The 23,378-nt window shown below is 40.5% G+C and overlaps 1 protein-coding gene across 8 annotated transcripts in view; it reads right to left on the bottom strand.

Annotated features, from left to right (window-relative positions):
• The window catches only part of PARD3B (par-3 family cell polarity regulator beta), a 908,373-nt gene that overhangs the window by 373,465 nt on the left and 511,530 nt on the right, over positions 1-23,378 (bottom strand). For 7 of the 8 annotated variants that reach the window (XM_014836393.3, XM_070508440.1, XM_070508438.1 and 4 more), the window contains 2 exons: positions 14,244-14,429; positions 988-1,158 (listed from right to left, as the gene is read on the bottom strand). In XM_014836393.3, the coding sequence (XP_014691879.3) occupies positions 988-1,158; positions 14,244-14,429 (357 nt within the window). The remainder of the gene's footprint in view (positions 1-987; positions 1,159-14,243; positions 14,430-23,378) is intronic. The other variant, XM_014836394.3, reaches the window with a different exon arrangement.

Here is a 23,378-nt window from a genome sequence, read left to right as displayed (position 1 = left end):
TTAACTTGAAAATCCTTAATTTTTTATTTTTAAGTTGAACTTATTATTGAAACTAACATTTCGTATTAATGTGTTTTTAATAGCATTCTATTTTAACTTTGCATATTCTTGTGTTACACGTTATTTGTCCTTAGGGAATATATGCAGGATTTCTTGATGTTTTTCTTTACTCTTAACTACTATCAACTTTTTTCTTCTTATCTTTTCTTACAATAATTTTTAGGAACATTTACTAATTATTCTTCATATATAAGATAAAATAATGTTTTAGAAACCATATATTTATTATGAATAATATAATTGTATAATATAATAATATAATTGTATGTAAGCGAAATGTTCAGGGATGTCAGTATTCAAGAATATTTTATGCTTACACTTTATATGTAAGTAAAACTATTCCTTACATTTAAAAAACCCATAAAGAAATTGTGATAGATTTCAAAAATATTTAACTGAAAACATTTATGTAATAATATGAAGCAAGCAACTTGCTCGATAGATCAAATTTTAAATTAGTCAAGCTTTGTTATCTATGTGCAGGTTACGGGGGAGAATATAGAGAGCTGACTGCATCAGAGGGATCTTCACATTAAGTGGTGCGCACAACTGGTTGAGAACTTCCTAAGGTACGCACACGTCAACCAAAAAGTATATAAAGATGTGACATACTTTAATACTTTATTACATGAATAAAGTCCTATTCATAAAGCCCAGAGCTCTAAGAATTTCTGGAGGGAAAAACCAGAAAACATGGTCTTGTTACATCTGATAAATTACTTACTTCATATGCACAATTTTACACCTTCTGGTTATACCTAAAATATATAACCACCTGTTCACCACATAAATCCGTCAGAGCCTTGTGGGACATATTTTTCCAGTTTCAGAATCAGTATGAGTCTAACTATCATGCTGGTGATGGAAGTTTGCATATTCTGGGGGCCATTTGGGCCATCTGCTGAGGGCAATAAAGATTCGCATCACCTCCAGTGGTCTCTCTGGCCTCCTCAGGATCACCAACTGGATCATCCCTCGGATGTTTCCTTCCATGGACATCGATCGCCTGAGTGTCTCCATAGCGTCGTGGTTAGACTTCCCCAAAAGAGATTCCCCGTTAACGGCAACCAGCTGGTCATTCACCCGCAGACGACCATCCTAGGGCAGAGGAAAGGAGCACAGAATTAAACAGGGAAAGCATGGCGATGCCATGTGGCTGTTCAAGGAAAGTTCAAGTTTAAAAATGAAAAAATAAAAAGTTCAGCTATTAGGAATGGTTTATTTTCTATGGCAGAAAAAGGTTCTGGAGCTTATCGGACAGTCACATATACTAGCGATAATGAATTTGTGAAAGTATTTTTTAGAAATCTCAGAGTCCTGAACTGCATTAATTTAGACAGTTGTACCATGTCTCTTACCTAGATCTTTGGTCGGTATGCTAACCTAGGCTGGTTCTGCATTTGCTCTGGCAGCGACCGTGCTGTTGGCGCAAGGAAAGGGAGTTTGGAAACAAAAGGAAGCGGTCACATAGCTTGACACAACGGTTTGCATTTTCAGGCACAAAGAGACATCAGGCTTAAAAGCTGTGTGCCTCTCAGTAGTAATGCGTCTCCCAGATAGCGCTGCTAGCTCTACTGAATAGTGCTGAAAAAAAATTGTGTCATTTTCTCTAACACAACCCCAAAGTTGCTAGTGTGCAAAAGGACACATAGGTGTGTGAAGGACCGATATGCTATGATGTCTTCTGGCAAAAGGAGCCCGTCAAGCTTGTTGTGCGGAGGCTCTGACTGATGGGTACTCTCACCCAGCATCTTCAGGAAGGAACACCACATACCGCAAAGTGCACACAACCCGGCATGTGGACAGGCAGCCCGCCTCTAGTCTAAACCACTTCTAGGCACTAGTCATCCTCAGCCAGAAGCCCCTCACAAGCTGGAGTCTATACAAGTAGCTAACAAACCCGGATGCCAGCTCTGCCTACCAAAGAACCTGAAGGACCACAGTGATCGCCCCAGCAGGCAGCCTGGAGGGAAAACACTTACCATCCTGGCTGTCAGATTAGGGATGTGCCCTACCCCTGTTTTACACCAGGGTGGAAGGTTCTTGCTATGAGCACAGATGCAAGTTTAGGAATGTTATGATGCTGCTGCTGCTAATAAGCTTAACAGAAATAACAGTAGGTGTGCATAACAACTTAACTTCCTGGAAAATGTTTCTGTAAATTATCTCTAGAGATTCTCACAGACTCAAGAAGCAGATTAATGTTTTTATTCATATTTTACAGATAAGGAAATTGAGGCAAGAAGGGATGGAACCTGCTCTGGGTCACAAAAGCAAGTCAGGCAGATGACCCAAATGGGCTTCCTGAACCTTGGTTTTCAGCCCCTCTGCTGGAACGCCCTTTGTTACTCGTCTCTAGACTACAGTTGTGCAACACTGAAACAGGGAAAGGAAAATAGAGTTTTTGTGGCTAGAAGTATCTGGGATCCGTGTTCAAATTAGCGGAATGAAATGCAAGAAAAAAAACTTCCCTAAGAAAAGAGAAAACCAGACATAAAATGGACAATAGGACCAACCCCACAGCTTTGAGAGAGAAAGCCTGCGGACAAGATGATAAACTCTGACTAATGCAGTAGCAGATGGTGGGAGGGAGTTCCTCTGCTGACAGCAGGGAAAAGGTGGAGGCTGTGAAAGCTGTCTGGAGAGCTCCTGACCTCATGGAGACCACCGCACAGGCCGCCTGCCAAGAGGGCACTGGCTGCTAGGGTCGCAGAGGCCACCCAAGGGAGCACGTGCCCACTGGATGAGGAAATTGAGATGGCAAAGCAATGGGATCGATGGAGAAGGGCGCAAAATCAGAGCTGGGGGATATCTCAGCAAAGCGTAACATCCCCTCCCTTCCTCTTGTGTTCCCAAGCCACTTAACCTTTCCCCGAATTTGGAGCAAGTCTGGAAATGAGATTTACAGGAAAGGCCAAATGAGAAAGGAATCTCTTCATTTCTGTTATCTGATTTTGAGCGAGGGAGGCGTCTAAAGAATAAGATTAAAGTCACTGAAATGGGGTAAAACAACAACAACTTTAATGGCTGAGTCACGTGAAGTGAGACACAACTCGAGAAATTATTCTGTTCTACTTTGGCATTTAATGGCAGGAGGACTGTTGGGGTGAATCTTGAGGAGAAGGTCGGGAGGGTCACTAAAAGTCTTTTTAGGCTGACTGGAGACGGATGCGTGGTTTTACAGAGGAAGAGGAAGAGAAGGGTCGGATGAAGGGCCTGGCTTTGCTAACAGGAAACAAAGTCTAGTGTTGGGTTTGTTGAGGCTTTGTCTTGTCAGAACACCTCGTCCTCTGCGACAGGAAGAAGAAAGATAAAGATGGAAACTTCACGGGTATCTCTAGAATGGAGGGAATGAAACTGGAGGAAGATCTCACCTGGTGAACTCTCTGTGAACCTCCTTTGCGCAGGATGGGGCAAAGTCAGAGTGAGGAGGTAAAGAAGAGACAAGATGTAAGGAAATCTTTTGTAAATAATCTCTTACCAACAGGTATTAAGCACAAAGTTTTATTTTCAGCTACATTCCACATCTCAAGCAAGCAGAACTACACTGAAGTAGTACATATTTTCTGTGTCCAAATCCAAAACAGAAAGGCAGGGCAGGTCACCCCGGGGCAGCTGGGATCTCTGGAAGACACTCACACTCATCACAAACGTCACTGGAGAGCTGTTGGGCTTGAGAAAAATCCACACTCTCATTTCCTGGCGTGGCTGGTCTGCTGCTATGGGTGTGTGCTTTTTCTTTATAAGATAAATGATGGGTAATTTCATTAATGGCGATGCCAGTAAGCACCACGTTGTCCTAACATTTAGAATATGATCAGAGAATTTAGAGCTGGAGGGGTCCTTGGAGGTCATCTTATCTAACTTCTTCCGTTTACAGATAAATAATGTGACACCCAGAGAGGATGAGAAGCCATTTATTGAACTCCTCTTAAGAGAAGGCACTTGCACATAGATTAGGACTTCTTCAGCTAGGTAAAGTCAGAGCTGGATCAGAACAGCCAAAGTCCTGATTTCTCAGCACTCCCTCTTCACTAACCATTCTGTCTTCTACATAGATGATGATGACTAGTCCAAAAAGAACCAATGCTTCAAGAAAAAGACATCCAAATCCAAGAGGACAATATGCCACCAGCTGTCTCCAGGAAGAGAACCTTCTACATGAAAGCCAGAGTCAGGTGACAAAAGACGTGGAGACAGGAGATGGTGCTGGGCGATGGCAGAGCAAGGAAGCAAGGTAGAAGAGGCAGGAAAATACTGTCTACCTGTCTAGCTATGTCTACATGCATGCGTGTCCACGTATGGTCTTGATCTAAAAGGAAGCAGATTCAAAGAAGAGCTCAACACAAACTCATCAAACATCCCTTGAAACTGTGTATGTCTATTTTGCTTTGGAATAATTTTGATGAAGAAAAACAGGTTTTTATGCTTTTATTTTTTCTTATTATGTTCAAGTAAACACTTACGCATAAGAATGTTAACTCTCATCAACTGATTTTATATAAGTGAATTCAACTATCCGGGGATGTTACTTAGTAATTTTAGGATATTTATTTCATTGTTATCTGTCTGGATCATTCTGGCATTTGTTAAAGAAAAAAATTCCCTTTCTGCTATGGACTGAATGTTTGTATCCCCTCCAAATTCACATGCTGAAATTCTAACCTTCAATGGGAAATTATTAGGAGGCAGCATCTTTGGGAATGGTTAAGTCATGAGGATGGAACCCTCATGAATGGGATTAGTGCCCTTGTAAAAGGGACCTGAGAGAGAGATCCCTCGCCCCCCTGCCATATGAGGTAACGGCCATCTGTTAACTCGAAGGGGGCCCTCAACCAGATAGTGAACCTGCCAGCACCTTGATCTTGGAATTCAGCCTCCAGAACCATGAGAAATAAATTTCTGTTGTTTATAAGCCACCCAGTCTATGGAATTCTGTTACAGCAGCCTGAACTGACTCAGACACTTTCCTTCTAGCTTTACTGCCATCTGACTCCTTACCCAAAAGACAGTAACTACACCCCTCACCTCTGGCAACCCCTATAACCAATCCTATCCCTCTTCAAGCCTGGAGAGAGTAAAGGAAGTTCCCAAAGAGGAAGAAAAAAAGAGGAAGGAGAACAGAGTAAAGACAAAAAGTAACTTCCTCAGGGCACTTCAGGACAAGGAAAAACTGGTAGGAGATTTACGTCTTCTCCACGTCCTGGAAGGGCTTCACATCTCATCAGCCTAACCTGGTTCTAACGCAGTTGGAGGAGTGGACTAGGAGACAAGAGGTCCAAGTATTACTTTTCCTTTTTACTGAACACCTAACATAGGCCAGTCCTTATGTAAATATTTGAACACCTAACATAGGCCAGTCCTTATGTAAATATTTTGTATATGTTCTCTCAATCATTTCTTACAACAACCCTGTGATATAAATGCTACTCTCCATAATTTAAGAGGCGTGAAAATGGAGGCTCAGAGAAATTAAGTGACTTGTCAAAGTTTTCTGGCACGGCCAGGTCCACTTCTCTCTGAGTCAGACATGTCCCTGTTGTGTTATGGGGCTTCTAAAATCAGAGTTCTAGAGACTATTAAAGACACCACAATTATTAATGTCAATACTTCTTTAATGAGTCTCTACTTTTTATAGTCATTGTGCTCAACCTTTACATGCACTAGATGATTTAACTCTTATAACAATCCTATACACTGGGGATGATTGCCCCCATTTTTATGTAAGAAGAAACCAAGGATCCAGCCAGTTAGATGCATTGTTATGGGTCACATTTCTAAAAGCAGATTTGAATTCGGTTTGGGTCACTCTAAAGTCCATGTTTTCAAACACTTTACTAGTGATTCTTGACCTTTATAGGCTCTTAGACTCCTTGAGAATCAAATAAAAGCTACAGATTCTCACCTCTGAAGAATAAATATTTATACCATGGTTTCCCCAGAGCTGCACATTTGGACCAGAGAATTCTTTGTAGAAGGGGCAGTCATGTACTTTGTGAGATGTTTCACGTGCCCCTGGAAGCATATCCATGATTTCCCGGGGGTACAGTGACCTCGTAGTACAGCCCCTGCTGCATTCAATAGTGCCTGGGTACTACCTCTGTCATGATTCCTAGTGACATTGCATGGTTTAATCCACCTCTTTGGGCCAATTGTTTGTAAGGCCCTTTTACTGCTTAAGTTATAATGAACACAGAGAGCAAAGTAAGAAAGCTAAAGCAAAGAAGTAGCCTCTATAAAACATGAGACAAGCATGAGTGAGTGGGCTGGCTCTCCCGGGGGTAGCTGGCTGGGGCCCAACGCCAGTTTGCGTTAGGCTGGGGTGTTGAGAGGATTAATCATGACCAGATGTCCGCTTCTGCCTCTGCATGTTTCCAGTGGGTCCCTTCGTAAAGCCTCCTGGGATATTACCAACACCCAGAGCCCAAACCCCAAAGCCTGACTTCAGTCTGCAGAGCAGGATTTCTCTGGAGTGGGGTGAGACTCATTCAAAATGGCACCTGATTGAGGGGGAGGACTGTCTGAACAGATAATTCTCCAGGCCCCAAAATCACGCCATGACAACATCTGCCTACCATAGTTTTTAAAAAATATCCAACCTAGAAAAGAACCTTACATTCCAGATTGAAATCATTTAACTTCATTTAAAAACAATTGTAATGAAAAGAATAGATCAAGATTTTAAAGTACAGTTTTTAAAACAAAGAAGGGGAATACAGAAAGTTGATAAGACTGGAAGTATGTAAGTTCTTGTCTTGAAGAGAACCTTCCTACATTAATCAACGTTACATCATCTGTCCTAATACAATTTCACCTAATATGAACAAGGCCATTCCTCCCAAATAAGAGCTCTATTTTCCAGGGACAATAAATTGCATTCTGGTGTACACACCATGGTGACATGGCCCACACTCTTTCTTCTGTCCAAAGTGTCCTTGGCATTCTTGCTCACCTGTTGAATATGTATTTATCCTTCAAAACAAGACGTAGTAATTGCCTTCCACCCAGATTTTTCTCCACAGGTAGCATCAATTGCTCCATCATCTCAATACCCCTGGCCCTTTTATACTTGTCTACCTTAGTCCTTACCATAATAGGGTTGTTTCATATTTATTATGCTACCAGCTTCCTACATTAGGAAGTCTATGCCTTTAAGTTTTCTGTCTTCAGTCTACTATACATTGCATAACTCACTGTAGAAGCTCAAGAAGTTTTTGCTAAGTTCAGTCAATTGAAAAATCTTTCATTCAGTGCTTTGGACCTAGTGTAAGTTTCATCTACAATGGACAACTTTTTAAATTTACGAACCGTAACTATCAGAGATTGTTGAACCCAGGCTGGCTTGGATATGCCAGCATTCGTTAAGAGAATCTTTATAATTCCAAAGGTGAAGCTTGATGACTTTGTGTGTCCTGGCCCAATATCCACTTCTTCAGCCACTGTAAAATTTTAAATTTGTTTATCTAATTCAGTAATCATTTTAAGAGCCTCATTCCATTTCTATGTAGCAAACCAGTGAAGTCCCAGCAACATACCATTTACTCAACATCTGTGGCATTTGAAGCTATTTTAAGAAAACTGAAGAATATCTTTCAGAGCATCAGAACATACATCATCAAAACCACTCTGATATAATGCTTTTAAAATGTATTATAATTCTTTCCATTTTATTTTTATTTTATTATTATTTTTTCTTGTGGAAGATTAGCCCTGAGCTAACTGCTGCCAATCCTCCTCTTTTTGCTGAGGGAGACTGGCCCTGAGCTAACATCCGTGCCCATCTTCCTCCACTTTATATGTGGGACGCCTACCACAGCATGGCTTGACAAGTGGTGCCACGTCCACACCCAGGATCCGACCCGCTGAAACCCGGGCCGCCAAAGTGGAATGTGCACACTTAACCGCTGTGCCACTGGGCCGGCCCCTAATTCTTTCCATTTTAAATTCCTTCTGGAAAAATATGGAGCATAAATAAATATAATGCAACTTACAGCCTTTGCCACAGGCATTACTGAATCTTATAATTTCCTCAGCAAGCAAGCTTGAGAAGCCCTGACAGTCATCACAAATACTCCACGGCCTACCATGTGGTAACAGCGCCTGGGCTCGTTTCACACTTTTTCTGTTTCCTGTCATTTCTGTTTCCTCTCCATCCCTTCCCATCTCCTTCCTGATTTTCTGTTTTTAGTGTACTTTGGCCTAGAAAACTGGGTAGCAAAAAGCTTATTAAGAACTTTGTGTTATGTATGAATCAAGAAGATCCTGCACGAATGCCTATCCAGACTAGAACCTCAGAGACCTTTTCAACTTAATGAAAATTATCTTACTTTTAATTTTTTAAAAAATAACCTGTATTGTTTGAGCTAAGATTGTTTTAAGTCTGCTCACTAGAAAAATGAGTCCAAAGCAGAGTGCCCGGAACAAAACTGACCACATTCTGAACTCAGGAGAAATATACATATATATCTGGGTATGTATATAATAAATACCCATAATGAAAGGGAATATAGCTTTTCAGGTGAAAGGTACTATTTTCAGAGTCAAAGTATTATCACCATGGTATATCAACTTTCATAGGTTATAATTTCCTTTTTCATCAGGACTACCAATTCCTGTTTTTTTCAAGCCCACTGAGACAATTATGGAATCTAAACCACACATCAAAATAATGTAGAGTTCCAAAATTTTATTCAGCATAGCATGAATTTCTTATTTGCAGTTCCATGCATAAAATAAAAATGCAAAAGTGATAAAGATGAGCAAGAAAGGCAAGGATTGATGCTGGTATGGTGGGATATTAAAGATAATGTTGTATCACTGCTTTACAACATTGCTGCTACTGCAGAAAATGTGTAAGTGATGAGCTTGGCTAGATGAATTCACACATACCAACATTTTTGGCTTTTTTTAAAAAAGGAAATTGGTGAAAATAATTTGTATAACATAACTGATAAATACTTTTCTCATGTTTAAGTTAGTAATCTCATTCTTTTAAGGTAAAATTCTTGTTGGGTATCCAGGGCTTGTGAATTTTCCCATGCCTGTGAAATACATCACGTGTTTAGGTTAGGATGCAATGTGAGAGTTTGGCTTCTAACAGTTGAGGATTTGTGATGGGGCCATTTACACACTCAGACTGTGTGGTCATTTTGTCGGAGGGGAAAACCTGGAAGACATGACTACTGGGGATGATCTTTGTGGTTCTCCACCAGGGAAAAACATTATCAATTAAAAAAAAATGGGTAGGTGAAGAAATCATTTAACATTAGTTTTCTTTAAAAAGCTGTCCCTTTTATCTTCCTCTGAATTCATTAATTATAGATCTGCTACATGATTTACAGATACCAGAAGGGAAGGAGGTGGGAATTAGTCACGCTGGGAACCCTTCCTGGACTTCTGTTAAGTAGCCGGATGCTGTTAAACGTTCCATATTACGAAGAGACATAGAGATGCAGGATCAAGCACCATGTTCCTGGAAATTCTGGAACTATGTATGTTCTCTCCAAAAATTCATATTTTAGTCATTTTAAACTATGAGGATTGCTTGTAATAGATAGAAGTTTTTCTTTTACCCATTACTAAATAGTGTAGGTTATGAAATTCTGCATCTCTCAGAAGGAGTATTCCAAATTTCCTAAGCACATTAGAATCAAATTACTTAAATTATGTCTATTTCATATTCTGAGTGCATGCGTTTGCAATTAGCTGTGTCAGGCATTTTTCTTTCATTTAATTTCATCATCATCAAGGAGTATTTATTAAGCACAAACCTGGCTAATTAATTTTCTGGAGAATAACAGGTATTCTTAAATTCATTCTTTCTATTTAAGAGCCCTTAAATAATTTACCTGATACATGACAGTCCTTCCCTTAGTAAAAATTGCCTTTATATTTTAATTTTTCCCTTATTATTTCAAGGTTTAATTAGGACACATTCCACTCCTAAAGTCAATATATTAAAAAAGAAAAAAAGGTCCTTCAGAATTAGTACAACAGATTTCATGAGATTTTTATTCTTACCACAGCATGTTAATGTTCTTCCTCATTTTTTAAAAACATCACTATTTCAGTTATGTATTTTTTCTAAAAGTGATTTACTTTTAAAGTAGAAAACTAAGCAGCGCAAGTTAGTATAAGTGACAGACGTAAAAATGCATTTTCTCTAAAAAAACTTAGTTAATATCGTGCATCAGAAGTAAAGCGAAAGAAAGCCACTGATCCTAGAACTCAAAACGTTTAGCAAATGAGAATGAAAATATCAAAGGTCTTCGAACTGATCATCAAGACTTTACGTGGGCTTCCCTGGAGAAAAGGAAAAGCTAATTTTATGTTGATTTTGGGAAAGGAGAGTATTTTTCTCAAGGTGTTTTTTCTAACAATGACAATATTTCTTTTTATTTAACAGTAACAAGAACACATTCACTTTAAATTCCAATCACGAGAGTGAAATTTTAGGAAAGCATTCTCATGAACATCATAATTTCATTCCACTCAGTTCTGGGTTCATGAGAAGTTAACACAGACACTTGTATCTAGTTATTTTGGTTCTGGGAGCAATTGCACTGTACTTTAGAGGCAGATGCCCAGGAAGAACGACAGGAACTAAAATGAAACTGAAATCTCATAGTGCATGTTATTGTTTCAGCATATCAGCACCAATACTCTAAGTCATACTTGGCTATCATGGTCAATGGTCGCTTCGTACATGGAAAAGCAGAGCTCAAAGGGACGCTTCCAAGGCGTCCACAAAGAACTCTGTGGGCGAAAGCTAAAGCATCTGAAGTGTCACGTCCTGACCCTCACAGAGAAGACTTTCTGGGCTTTCCTTCTTGCTATGCAGACTGGAATTTAAAGAAATATTAAGATGAGAGTAAGCATTTGGATAATTCTGAATAGAGGACAAATATTGTTCAGTTTGCCCTCAAGGTGAGCGAGGGGGTTCCCTTTCAAGAGGGAATCCTGGAGGAGTAGCTGGATGCTCTTATTTTCAAACAGAGATTTACATCTGCATTAGAAATCACTCAAATAAGAGATTAAATGACAGAAAGCAGAAGCCCGAGAGGTAAGGAACAAAAAAAAGAGGTCCTCAATTATAGTCATCGTCATTCAGGGGATTTACATCTGGCGAGAGGTCTCCTGTCTTTGTTTACACCAACGGAAGCCCCCAGGAGAATACAGCACGCAGAATCCACAGGAAGGATTTGGTCATATTTTCAAAGTAGTTTAGTTTTCAAAAACCCAGCTTCCCTAAAGGGAAAAACACCTTGAGAACCAATTAGTGGTATGAAGGGCCAGAAGAGAAAGATTGCGCTCTGGCAAAAAGATTCTTTTGTTGATTTCAGGTAAAAGCCTAGGGCCACATGCTAAAGTGGATATTCCCCTCCTTATCTCCCCCGTGCCCTGGGGACATTGCAGGCTGTTACATGTGTATCTTCTGAACAGGGACAGGAACAAAGTCTCACAACAATTTTTGTAAGACGCAATCCTGAATCACAGAACAGGTGACAATTTTCTGAGGACTAACAGTGGATTATTGGAACAGCAGAAAGGGAATACAAAAATACTTTCTCTTTTTCTGGTTAATCAGATTTCTTGTGAGCAAAGCTTAGCCCTCTAAAAGTAAACAAGACAAATGGATACTAAACATTCAGAAGAAGGCCAAATTGACGATTGATGCCTCTTACTGTTTAAGATCAGCTATAAATATGCTGCCCAGTGGTTTTTAATGGTGTCACTGTCTGACTCAGCAGACCAGTGTCAGGAAAGAAATTTACATAAATGGTAAGTGAAATCTTTCTGCAGGAAACAGGACTGTTGGAAACTGCTTAGGTAAGGAGATGCTCACTTACACAAACATGAATATACATATCCAACCTCCTCGCCAATATCTTCTTCAGCTTAAGTTATTGCCCATAAAAAAGCTAAGATGTTTGCTTTTAATTTCCAAAAATTCATTTCAGTCTCAATTTTACTTGGAATAAATTCTGTGAGTAAAGCTCTCATTAGGAATAAGAAGAAGAATATCAGGCTGGGATCCATAAACACGAGCAAGATTCACCTTCAACACAGCTCGTGTTTAAACGAGTTGGCTCAGGATGACAAGACAACTCCAGGGCAACAGCCCCTGATCTCTAGGAACCGGAAAAGATGAGATGAAAGAGCCTTCCTTGCAGCGCAGTGTAGCACAAGCTCTCAGGTCAGACGGGCTGGGCTCAAATCTCAGTTTAAGCAGTTCCTGGCTGGGAGAGGTACTACTCATTGTAATCTGCACTTTCCCTCTGATCAAATGGCATGATAATAATTCAGTGTGAACATGAAGAATAAAATTAGAGAATCCACCTAAAATACTCATCATCGGGACCAGCATCTATCAAGCACTAAAGAGAATGAATGCCAATTGCTATTGTTGTTGCTATTATTACTATTATTTTTCTTCTGCTCCTGGTTCTGCATTTCTGAGCCAGATTGGACAGTGTGATAGCTTGGGGGATTGGCCCCAATTCTTCACCCTTCTTTGTACCCATGCCATTGCCATGGCCTCATCATGGGTGGACTGTGTTCCGACACGCATTGAATTGACGTTGGGTTCAGCCAGATGACTTGAGGTCAGTGGTGTGTGTGTGGAGCGACAGTGTGCCAGTTCGGAGCCCAGAAGTTAAGAAGATTCAGCCATTGCTGCTGGCCCTCTGACACCTCACAGGATGACAAGAACATGATCTAGCAGGTAAAAGATGGGGAGCACACTCAGACTCTGGTGACAGAGACACACCAGGCTGAATCAGAGCCCCTCCAGCTGCCCTGTAGAGCCATGAGGGAAATAAAGGCTTACTGATGCATGTCACTGAAATTTTGTCATTATTTATTATGCAACAAAAGCTAACAGATCCAACAAGTGCATTAAGGAGTTGTCTATCCACAATGCATTTCTTATTTCCGAAGAAAAAGACATTAGCTCAGAGTCTAGGTCTGAAACAAAAGTGGAGTGATAAGTCTGAGAAGAAGAGTGCTTCAACAAAGCCGGGATTCCCAGGCCGGGGATCCCGGAGACTCTAACCACGCCTTCTTGGCTTTTGGTGGGAGACGGCACCCGCTATCAATGTCAAGATGATTTTAAATGGCTCACATTTGTTGAAAGTCTGTCATAGGCACTGTGCATGTATTGTCTCTTTTTGTCCTCACCAGAGCACCAGGAGGTGGGCACTACTAATTGTAGAAATGAGAAGCCGAGGCATATTGAGGACAAGCAATTTGCCTACATTCACGGAGGGTGAGAGTACTTAAGGCAGGATCCAAACTCAGGAAGTCTCGTTGCACAGCATGAGACGATGATGGTGAACACAGCTGACGAGAAGCACGGATGTGTTTCTCCCCTCTATAACCACGTCACTGTTTTAGTCATCGCATCGTGTGTATCGCTTTATTTAATCCTTAGAATCCCATGAATTAGGTGTTATTTGTTATCCCCACTCTACAGACAAGGAAATGGGAGGCTAGCAGGTCCAGTTCCTCACCCATATGTGCACACAGCTGGCAACGGTGTGCAAGCCAGAGCATACGGTGGTGAAGTCGGATTGCAACCCCGGACCCTAGTTAACCACTGCACAACGGTAACAGCTATGATCACATTGCCCACCCCAATGTGAAAGGGCAGGATCATGGTCTTTCGTTTTTGTCTGGAAATTTATAAGCTTCTCCGAGTTCAAAGGCACACATGCATTCCTGGCACCATGGTTACCTTCAAGTGTGTAAATGTGATCAATGACCTTTAATTTATATCTCAGCCTCCACTGAGCTTTCAGTCTTGCAAGCACAAGAACCACAGTTTCTTATTTGCTGCCTTGATGTTGCTTGTTTTTAGTTTTGTTTTTCTCATTGTGTATTTTTAAGTTCAACTTTGTCGGGTGACAAATTCAGAGGAATCCTAACAGAGTAATAAAAAGAATGGAGGAAAGAATACTAATCGTGACAGGTTTTAGAACTATCTCCAGGAAATTAAGTTAACCACTTAAAGTATGAAAACAGACAACTGGTGCCCAGATCTGTTCATACAAACATTTCCTGCATCTGGTGGGAAAGCCTCAGTGGTCCCAAGCCTTCAGACACTTTCTCCATCCAGTCCCCAAGCACGACAGCCCCATCTCTAAGTATCTTCACCCTGACACGCAAACATCATTCCTACCTACCTTAAAAGCAGCACCTCCATGGATGACGGATTTAATAAAAATCCCTAAGTCTGTTCCAGTTTCTCGAGACTTGTTCCCTTTCAAGCTCACCCCGAGGCCAGCAGAACCTGAGTCATTGAGGGGGATCTCGAAGGTGAGCTGCTCCGTTGTTTCCAGGGAGAGTGCGTAGCAGTCAGGTTCTCCTTTCTGTTGGGAAGTCACATGAAAAAGTGAAGGGAAGAAAGGAGATTGACATTTACACACTCAGATAGCCAAACACAGATGTAATTGGCAAGACAGGATGACTGGTGCTCTAACAGCTGTAATCCTGCTCCTGGCAGGCAACCGCGGGTCGTCTCTCCTGGAGGAACCATCATCATGCCCATGGAACAGGGGCAGAGTTCTTGGGGACAATACCTGGTGACAGTCGGCAGAGAGGATCCTTTGGCAAGGCAGAGCCATGCCTTTTGAAACATCCGTAAGTAATGGGAAATTCAGCAGAATATTCTCAATAATTAAAGAGTCTGCACATTACTTAGGGGGTGTTAGGTACCAGAAAAGCCTTAGAGACATCACGATCTCAACAGCTTCATTTCACAAATGAAGAAACAGAGCTTAGGGTAGAAACGTGCTAAAATTTTAGGGAAATGTTTGGCTTATATAATTTACAACATATTTACCACGAAGAAATGTTATTGAAAAAGACTGTCAACAGGATAGAGCATTGAAAAAATAAAAATAAAATAAAAAATAAAATATTGTTTTAAAGTTAGAGAAACGTAATTTACAATGGATATCACTGAACCAAATTTCACTGTGTCAAAACTCACGCCTTAAGCTTGCATCTTTGGGTAGCACAAGTCAGTTTTGGCAACCAGTTTTTGAACTTAAACAGAAATGGAAAATGCACAACAAATATTCATGTCTTCTTTGACAAACGACACCTGGCTGTAAGCGTAGCTGGTCCCAAAAAATGCAGAGTATGGCGGCAAAAGTCACATTTAGGGCTCAGGTCTCCAGGGAGAAACATGGTTAGTCATATTTGGCCCCTGGTGTTTTCAGATATACAGTAGTGGGAACTAAAAGTGCGGTCCACATTATAATCTGTGTAGATGTCCCTCCTGCATCCCTCTCAAGCTAGCAGAAATGTGAAACTGCCACGGTGTGTAACCGGAAAATCTCAAAAGGAGGACAGCCCTGGAAACCATCAACTCATTCCAGGCCGGCAGTTCCTTCTTCTCTATAATTATGCCTAGAGACTCTCATCTTAAGGTCACTTTGAGGGACTCTCATGTTAAATTACGTATTTTAAAAATTACTGTGAATGTCTGAATGTCAGTTGCAAAATAACAACTATAAAATCAGAAGTAGCAAAGAACCTATAATTAAAACAGGATTAAGAGGTCTGATCATAGCCAGATCCACTGACATGGCACTTTCAACTCCTACAAAAACAGAGAAAACCCATGTGTAACTTTAAAGAAATAATGCCTTCATTTAATTTCGTTGTAAATGAAGTTAGCTGTAAAGATTTTGACAACAGGTAGTTTCAAAGAAATGAAACTTTATTGCTTAATTTAATAAACCTATTACAGGTTAGCTCTTTTAACTAACTTATTATATTACCATCTAAGAAACAAATCCCATCATTCGATTCAAACTGGCTGTGTTTTTCCCTTGGAATGTCAGAGTTAAATACTAAATGTAAATTATTAGCCCTCATCTTTGTCTTCCAAAATGTTCTATTTAGAATTCACAACATTTCACAACCATTTATGTTTCCACGCCTCTCTGGGATTTGGTATTTCCAGTCTAATAAAGTTCCACTGAATTAAAGAGCAGCTGTTCTCACTAGAAGTTTGTGAACACAGTTAGAGAAAGACTAGAAAGCATCTCTGGCTTTTTATCTACTGGAGACAAAGTAACACAGGACAAGTTTTCCATCAGTAAAACCTCTAAACCACTTTATTTTATAATCAAATTTTTTTTTTTTTTTCCTGGAAACTGCGTTTAACTCTTAACAAGACTGACGACCACTATTTGGACTCATACCTTCCATTTATTACATGAGGGGTAAAAACAAAATAGAAATCAGGTGGTATTATGGTTATCTTTTCATTTTAAAGTTATCTTTTTTAAGTCCCTGATATCTGAGAGCCAAAAATATAACAGCAAAAACAAAGTGGTGGCTAACAACGATCGAGTGGTCATGTTCTAAGTGCCTCACACGTGTCAATACACTCACTCTTCACAACAACCCGCAGAGGATTAGTATCACGCCCATTTCACAGACGAGGAAACTGTGGAGCACAGCAGAGAAGTGCCAGGCTTACATCCGTAAGACTTGTCAGTGTTGGCACCTTGTGGAGCCCACGCAGTGTGGTTCCTGCCTCAGGCTCTGGACTGCTCTGTCTCCCTTCTGTGAACCGCCATGACTTGGCCCAGCTGCAAGAAATCCCCAAACTAAATGCTACAAGGACAGCAGGACGTCATGCAATTTCACATTCTCCACCCAACTACAGTTATGTTCTGTCTCTTTCTTATGCTGTCCCAGGCTCAAGCCACAATTAGCAGTCTCTCATAAAAGCTAACTTCCCAATGGAGAAGGAAGCCATTACAGAAGTTAACACAGTCATTTCCTCTGTTAGAAATAAATGTCCTTTTACCTAATGCACAAAAAAATCAATATACTGAATGCCTTCCTCCAATAATCTTGGTTCAACTAGTAACTCTGAAAATTAAACTCAAATCTTGCCAGACAACAATTTGTAGGATGGAAAGAGGCATGAAGTCCTCGCCAGGGCCCCCAGTGCAGGACCTCAGCGATACCACGAGCCAGAAGGCAGTGGCACATCCAGACCTGGACCCTCCCGGCTTCCTGGCTTTCCGAAGAGGGCTTTTCCACGCTGTGTCGGGAGTACCCCTTGCTTCTTCCACACGCCGCTATCCAGAGCAGGAAGAAAATCCAAAGAGGCAAGGCTGGCAGAGTAAGGGAAACCCGGGGTAATTTCATTTCGCTGTTTTTTTCTTTTCATTATTTCTCATTCTTTGCCACTAGAGGCCATGTCTTCAGATGCAAAGTGCTTGAGGTTCCTAGACCCAGCCCAGGATGATGCTCAGATGCCCCTACTGCGTGGGTGTAGGTCTAAGGCCTCCTCAAGTCAGGCTTTCTCAACCTCAGCATGACTGACATATGGGGCCTGACGACTCTTCGTTGTGAGGTACTGCCCTATGCACTGTAGGATATTTAGCAGAATCCCTGGCTACTACCCACTAGAGGCCAGTAGCACCTCCTTCTCCAGCTGTCACAATCAAAAATGCCCTCAGACATTGCCAAACCTGCCTTGGGGTCAGGATCGCCTCCAGTTGAAAAACCACTGCTCTGAACCAACAATTGCCAAATGCAGTCAAATTTAAGGCCACCCTGGTCCAGAGAGGTAGGTAGGACCACAGAGCTGCCTGCTGATATGTTCCCAAGGCCCAGGAAGGGGTGGGCAAAAGATCCTGACCAGCTCTCAGGCTCACAGGTTCATGACTGATCACTTAGTTGATCAGAATGAACTACTGGGGAATTCGGCACTCAGTTACTTCTCTGGTTGTACGGCAGCTAATCCTCCAGAGGCAGACATGTGATCTTCCTGGGATGAACAGAGTAGGAAGAGGATAAACATTGAATTTATTGGTACATATACAAAATGCTGCCTTTTATTTATATAAGAATCTGGAAGAAAAACACAGCCTATCAAGTGATGTTTGTTAGGTTAGCTGTGCTTACATGGATGCTGTTTTGTACTTTTTTACTTATTAAGAATCACAGAATTATATAAAATAGTACTTTAATCATGTGAGAAAAGCTTATGTGCACAGAATCTTTCACTTATGTAACAGATACACTCTATAGGTACTCAGACAACTACCCATCTTCTGATTACCTACCTGCCCCATTGATCTGAAAAAAACTTGGTTATCTCTTGGCACTGGAATATGGACTTCTGTTTTCTTCTTTATAATTTTTCTGTGTTTTCCAATTATTTCTCAATCATGTCAAAAAGACACATGCTTTAAAAAAGAATTTATGAAGGTATAAGAACTCTGCAATATTATTGTAACGTCTACTAGAGAGATGGTAAACACATCTCTGTGAGCTCACACACACATTCTAATGCTCCGTATGCCCTATCCAATACATATGCCTATGGCAGTATATGCACTGTGTGGTTCTTTAAACCCACATATAATACATAATATGCATACATACACTCTGTAAATATATATGTGCGTGTGGGTGTGTGTGCATTCTATTTACAGCTTCTCTTAGAGTCCCCAGTGACCTCCGTGTTGATAAATACGATGGTCAGTCCTCACCTTCACCTTTCTTGATCTACAGCAGCATTAGGCCCAATTGATCAAGTCCTACTTCTTGAAATACTTGCTGTTCTTGGTTCTAGGACACCACTCTGTCAGAGTCTACCTCCTACTTCACTGTCCCCTCCTTCTCAACCATCTTTTGCAATTCTTCTCACTAATCCCTAAGTACTAGAGTATCCTAGGAATCAATCATCTGACCTGTTCTCTTCTCTCCCATCCTCACTTTCTAAGGTACCTCATCTAATTTCACGGTTTTAAACATCATTTTACATGCATGAGCCACAAATTCATCTCTCTATCCCTCTCCCCTAAACTCAGACTCATACATAACCAATTTTCTAGTGAGCAATTCGATTAGGGTTTCTACCTTGAAATGATCATGGCTGAACAGAATCACGCCTCAAGCCTGCTCCTCCTGAACAAGCAAATGCAATGTGTTCCTCCCAACATTCAAGCACGAGATCTCCATGCCATCGTCGACTCCCTTCTCTCACACTCTACATCCAACCCATCAGCAACTCCTGGCAGCTCTACTTTAACACGCCCGGGACCCTGCCCTCTGAGCTTCACCCCCTGCACCTCACAGATACTCTCTGTGACCCAGCCTCCCCTTCCCCTTCTCTCCTCCTCAGGCTATTTCTCAGCACAGCCACCAGAGTGGCTACTAAAACAAATACTCCAAACCTTCCATGGAATCCCACCTCATTCTGAGAAAAAGCCAAAGTCCTCCAATGTCCTGCACCGTCTGCGTACGCTGAGCGCCCGCCTCTCCTACTGCTCTCTCTGCGCCTGCCCATTGGACTTTCCTTCCCTTCAACACAACCTGCATCACATTAGCTCTTCGCTCTGCTTTGAATATTCCTCCCCTGGATTCCTGCAGACCTCCTTCCTCTCTTCCTTCAATCCTCCATTCAAATGCCAATGTATCAGTGAGGTCTTCCCTGTCTTTCAGTTTAAAATTGCTTTAACGCCCTCCCAGCACCACCTCCGCATATCCATTATCCTGCTTTGTTTTTCTCCAGAGCACTTATCGCATACTGGGAACTTATTTGCTTATTTTTTTTAATAATGTCTCTTGAATACAGGAACTTTCACATTGTTCTGGGTTTTTTCTCACCAATGTATCGCCAGTGCTTAAAACAGTGCCAGACTCAAAAATGGGCACTAGAGCAATATTTGTTGATGAATGAATTAATATATATGAGATATATATAAGTGTCCAGCACTATGTGCTTGTGTGTGTATATGTATTTTTGTGCATCTGTGAATGTGTATTGGTGGGATTGTATGTACATATATATAAACAAACGAATAAATTGCTGGCACGACACACTGGATTCCCACTATTCCAGACTTCATTAATTTGAATGTTTATACATATTACTTTTTATCTTAAACATAATTACAAAAAGCATAAGGTATCACAGTTATAAGGAACCTTAAAAGTAATCTAGTCCGATTTCCCTCTTCATACCATACTTCTTTCTCCTAGGAGAGATGATACTCCAGCTCATCTTGAACGTCAAATCCTCAATGACGGCACCAAGATGTGTCAGAACTGCCAACTTGTAATGGATGTGGGACTTTTCATGGTTTTAAATTGCATCATTTACCTCAAATCGTAAGTGAACATTGCAAACAGCAATATTCATGGTACATTTCATCAAGTTTGGGAAGCACTGTGATCTGGTACCCTGTCTATCTGTCTGTCTGCTTGTCTGTCTATCTATTCAAGCATATACATATATGCACACATCCATAAAGTTTCATGAGACAATACTCACTCAGAGTGCAACACATTCTAGTATTTTCCATGCTTTTTAATTTTTTTTTAAATTTGGTCACAACCCATTACACTGATTTCATAATCCAATAATGGATCATAATTTTCAATTTTGAAAACACTGAAATGATGTATATATAGGCATTATTTTTATTAAGTTAAAAAAAGAAATGCAAAACGGAATGGTGAGTACAACGTTAACTGCCTTTTCTTTCCTAATTTTTAGAAGATATTTTAATGCTTTATTCTATCCATCCCAGCCTTAACTAACTCTCTGCCCCTTTTTACATAGACTCTTTTCAAGTTCCTATAGCTGCTGCTCTGTTGTCATTCTAATTATGTATATTTTCCCTTCTCCTTCCTATTCAGTTATTTCTTTTTCTCTTTCTCCATTCTCTCATTGTGTTTTCTGTAATCCTATTTCTATTCCTAGGCAGAATAAATAACCTGTCACAGCTGGAATTCAGAAATGAGACTGATCCATTCTCGCCTGAGTGACAAGAGTCTCTCTTTGCAAACCATAGTCATTCCACAAATTTTTATCAAGCATCTACTATGTACTAAACACTGTAATGTGAAACAGCCAGTCTACACAGGGCATAATTGGCAAAAAGTTGATTGAACAACATGTGAGGGTCTTTCTGTTTCTTCACAGTATTATCTGGAGCGGAAGGAATAGAGTTTAAGAATAGGAAAGACGAAACAGAGAAACTACATGGTCAGACCTTGCCAGATGTACTAACCATTTTTATCAAACACATATCAAAAGTAATTACTCGGCATGAGAGGAGGAAGGAGGCAGGGAGATGGATGACTAGGGAGGCATCCATGTTATTAGCTTGAGAGTGTTCCAAATGGGGCCATCTCTGGAATCACAGAGGTTCTTGTATGGCAAAGCAGTGCCTGATTCATGCATGGAAGTGGTAATAACCCGGCCTTTCAAAGCCCCAGGGAACCCACCAGTCCGCGGGGCCAGTGTTCAGTTTCCCAGAAGCCCAGGTCAGACCTGAAAGCATCCATGCTGAACCTTTTATGGCCCTCATTTCATTAAATGTTGTGCTCTTAGCTCAGCACGAGCACGCTCTGGATGTCTTTTCCTTGCCTCCCAAATGTGTAATTAGTCTGTGTTGTGAGCAGCTTACTTTACGCAAGAGTTATGTTTCACGTGCAATCATTTTGTCAGCTACCAAAACTCAAACAAAAGGGCTTTAAGAAAAAAAATGAATAATTTTTTTTTTTAATATAAAGCAAAAGCCATACCTGGCAATTCTGCCAGGATATTTTATAATAAGCTTAACCACTGTTCACTTTTGCCTAAGTAAATTCTAAGGAATTTAAGGTGATGAAACTTCTGTTATAGCTAAATAAATTCTCACAACAATGGAAGGACAAGACACCTGCAAGACACTTAATTTTCTGAAATTTTTTAATCCTCTGAAAAAGCATAGGTAGTTATTATAAGCATGAAAGGTTTTTGGCCAATTGGATTATATAAAATTCAAAATGTGAATATCACCCTAGAGTAGGGATCAGAGGCTCATTCCAACAGCTGGGAGGCATTTTACTTTAGATTATACTTTTTGGAGAGTAAAGAAAAGATGAGGAGAAGAGATGAGCAGGCACATGCAAAGCAAGGCAAATGGCGACCCAGGGACAGTGATTGTGATGGACTGTTAAGGACTGCCCACAGCTGCTGCTAACACACAAACGAAATTACGAGAATCCGGGTGATTCACAAGTAGACAGGGCATCTTTTAAAGTCTATATAGACAAGTCACCAAAAAGAATCAGAGATCATAGTACAGATAACTAAAAAAAATTTCTGAAATATTCTATAGGTTGTTGAGAATTAATCCAAAGCTCAATATTATATATCAAATAGAAAAGAAAAATGTAAGTAAATGTTGCAAGAAGTAGAAAAGTTTCACAGAACCAAGTGAAGCAACACTGGCATTTACTTTAACGGAGGAAAATCAAATGTACATTTCTTACAGTTAGCTCGATAAACAATATTTTACATATATATCCATATGTGATCTCCTTAAGTGCACGTTGATTCATTTTAAAATAATTTTTAACCAAACACCTGAATGTGGAAAATCCTATAAAATATTTCTAATTGAGACACTGACTTTCTTCGTGCTTTCTGAAATCCATTCCCCAAAAAGGTGCAGACGGGGGAAACGACTGAAAGCAGGAGCTGATCTCTGACTGAACTTATCAGAAAACAATTTTCTCTAAGTAAAGGATTAATCTAATACCAGAAAACAAATGTCAAAAACTGGCCATTCTTTATTGTCCTTCCAGTATCAAAGTGCCTTGATGCAATATGAAGTCAGAGATTAAAACTGACAAAAGTCAAGCAGGTCAGAGCTAGGCTTCCCAGAGCAGCCTTTCTCCCTCCCACACGCAGGACGCGCACTGGAAAGATCGGCCAGTTCGACCGTGTGGTGACACTGGCAAGTGTTTTCCCTTTTCAGGTAAAGATTAAAGGAATGAATAGAATAGTTTGAGTTATGAAAAGTAATATAAATGAATATTGTGTAATTCAGATGGCAAGGATTTTTATAAAACTAGAACCTGAACCTGTTTTGTTAATATCAAGAAACAATAGGTCTTCGTTTTGTGTTTACTCCTTCCTGTCAAAAGAGGATTAGAGAAACCCGATTAAAAATGTCAACTATTCTACAGGCAGGAATTCAGTCATTAAAAACACGAGAATAAATGGTTTTACATGAATATAAAATTTGAGAACAAACAATATGATTGCGACAATTTAATGATCTAACCAGGAAACGTGATGGGCCTGTTTCTAAGAGGGGTAGATCCATCTGGGAAGCTGCATTCTTAGGCGAAAGGCTTCCAAGACCTTTGCCACCACAAACACTTTGTCTGCCAGGCCACCTGCACTAACACCTTTAAAGGACAATACAGGTGTCAAGGACAAAAGTTACACATAAATAAAAATACCTCATGGAAGAGAGCCCCTCAGTGATGGCACCGGC

The sequence above is a fragment of the Equus asinus genome, chromosome 4 (assembly GCF_041296235.1).
Source record: "Equus asinus isolate D_3611 breed Donkey chromosome 4, EquAss-T2T_v2, whole genome shotgun sequence".
NCBI classification, from domain to species: Eukaryota; Metazoa; Chordata; class Mammalia; order Perissodactyla; family Equidae; genus Equus; species Equus asinus.
The sequence above is the reverse complement of the archived record's forward strand: the minus strand, read 5'-3'. Positions and strand labels throughout refer to the sequence as shown.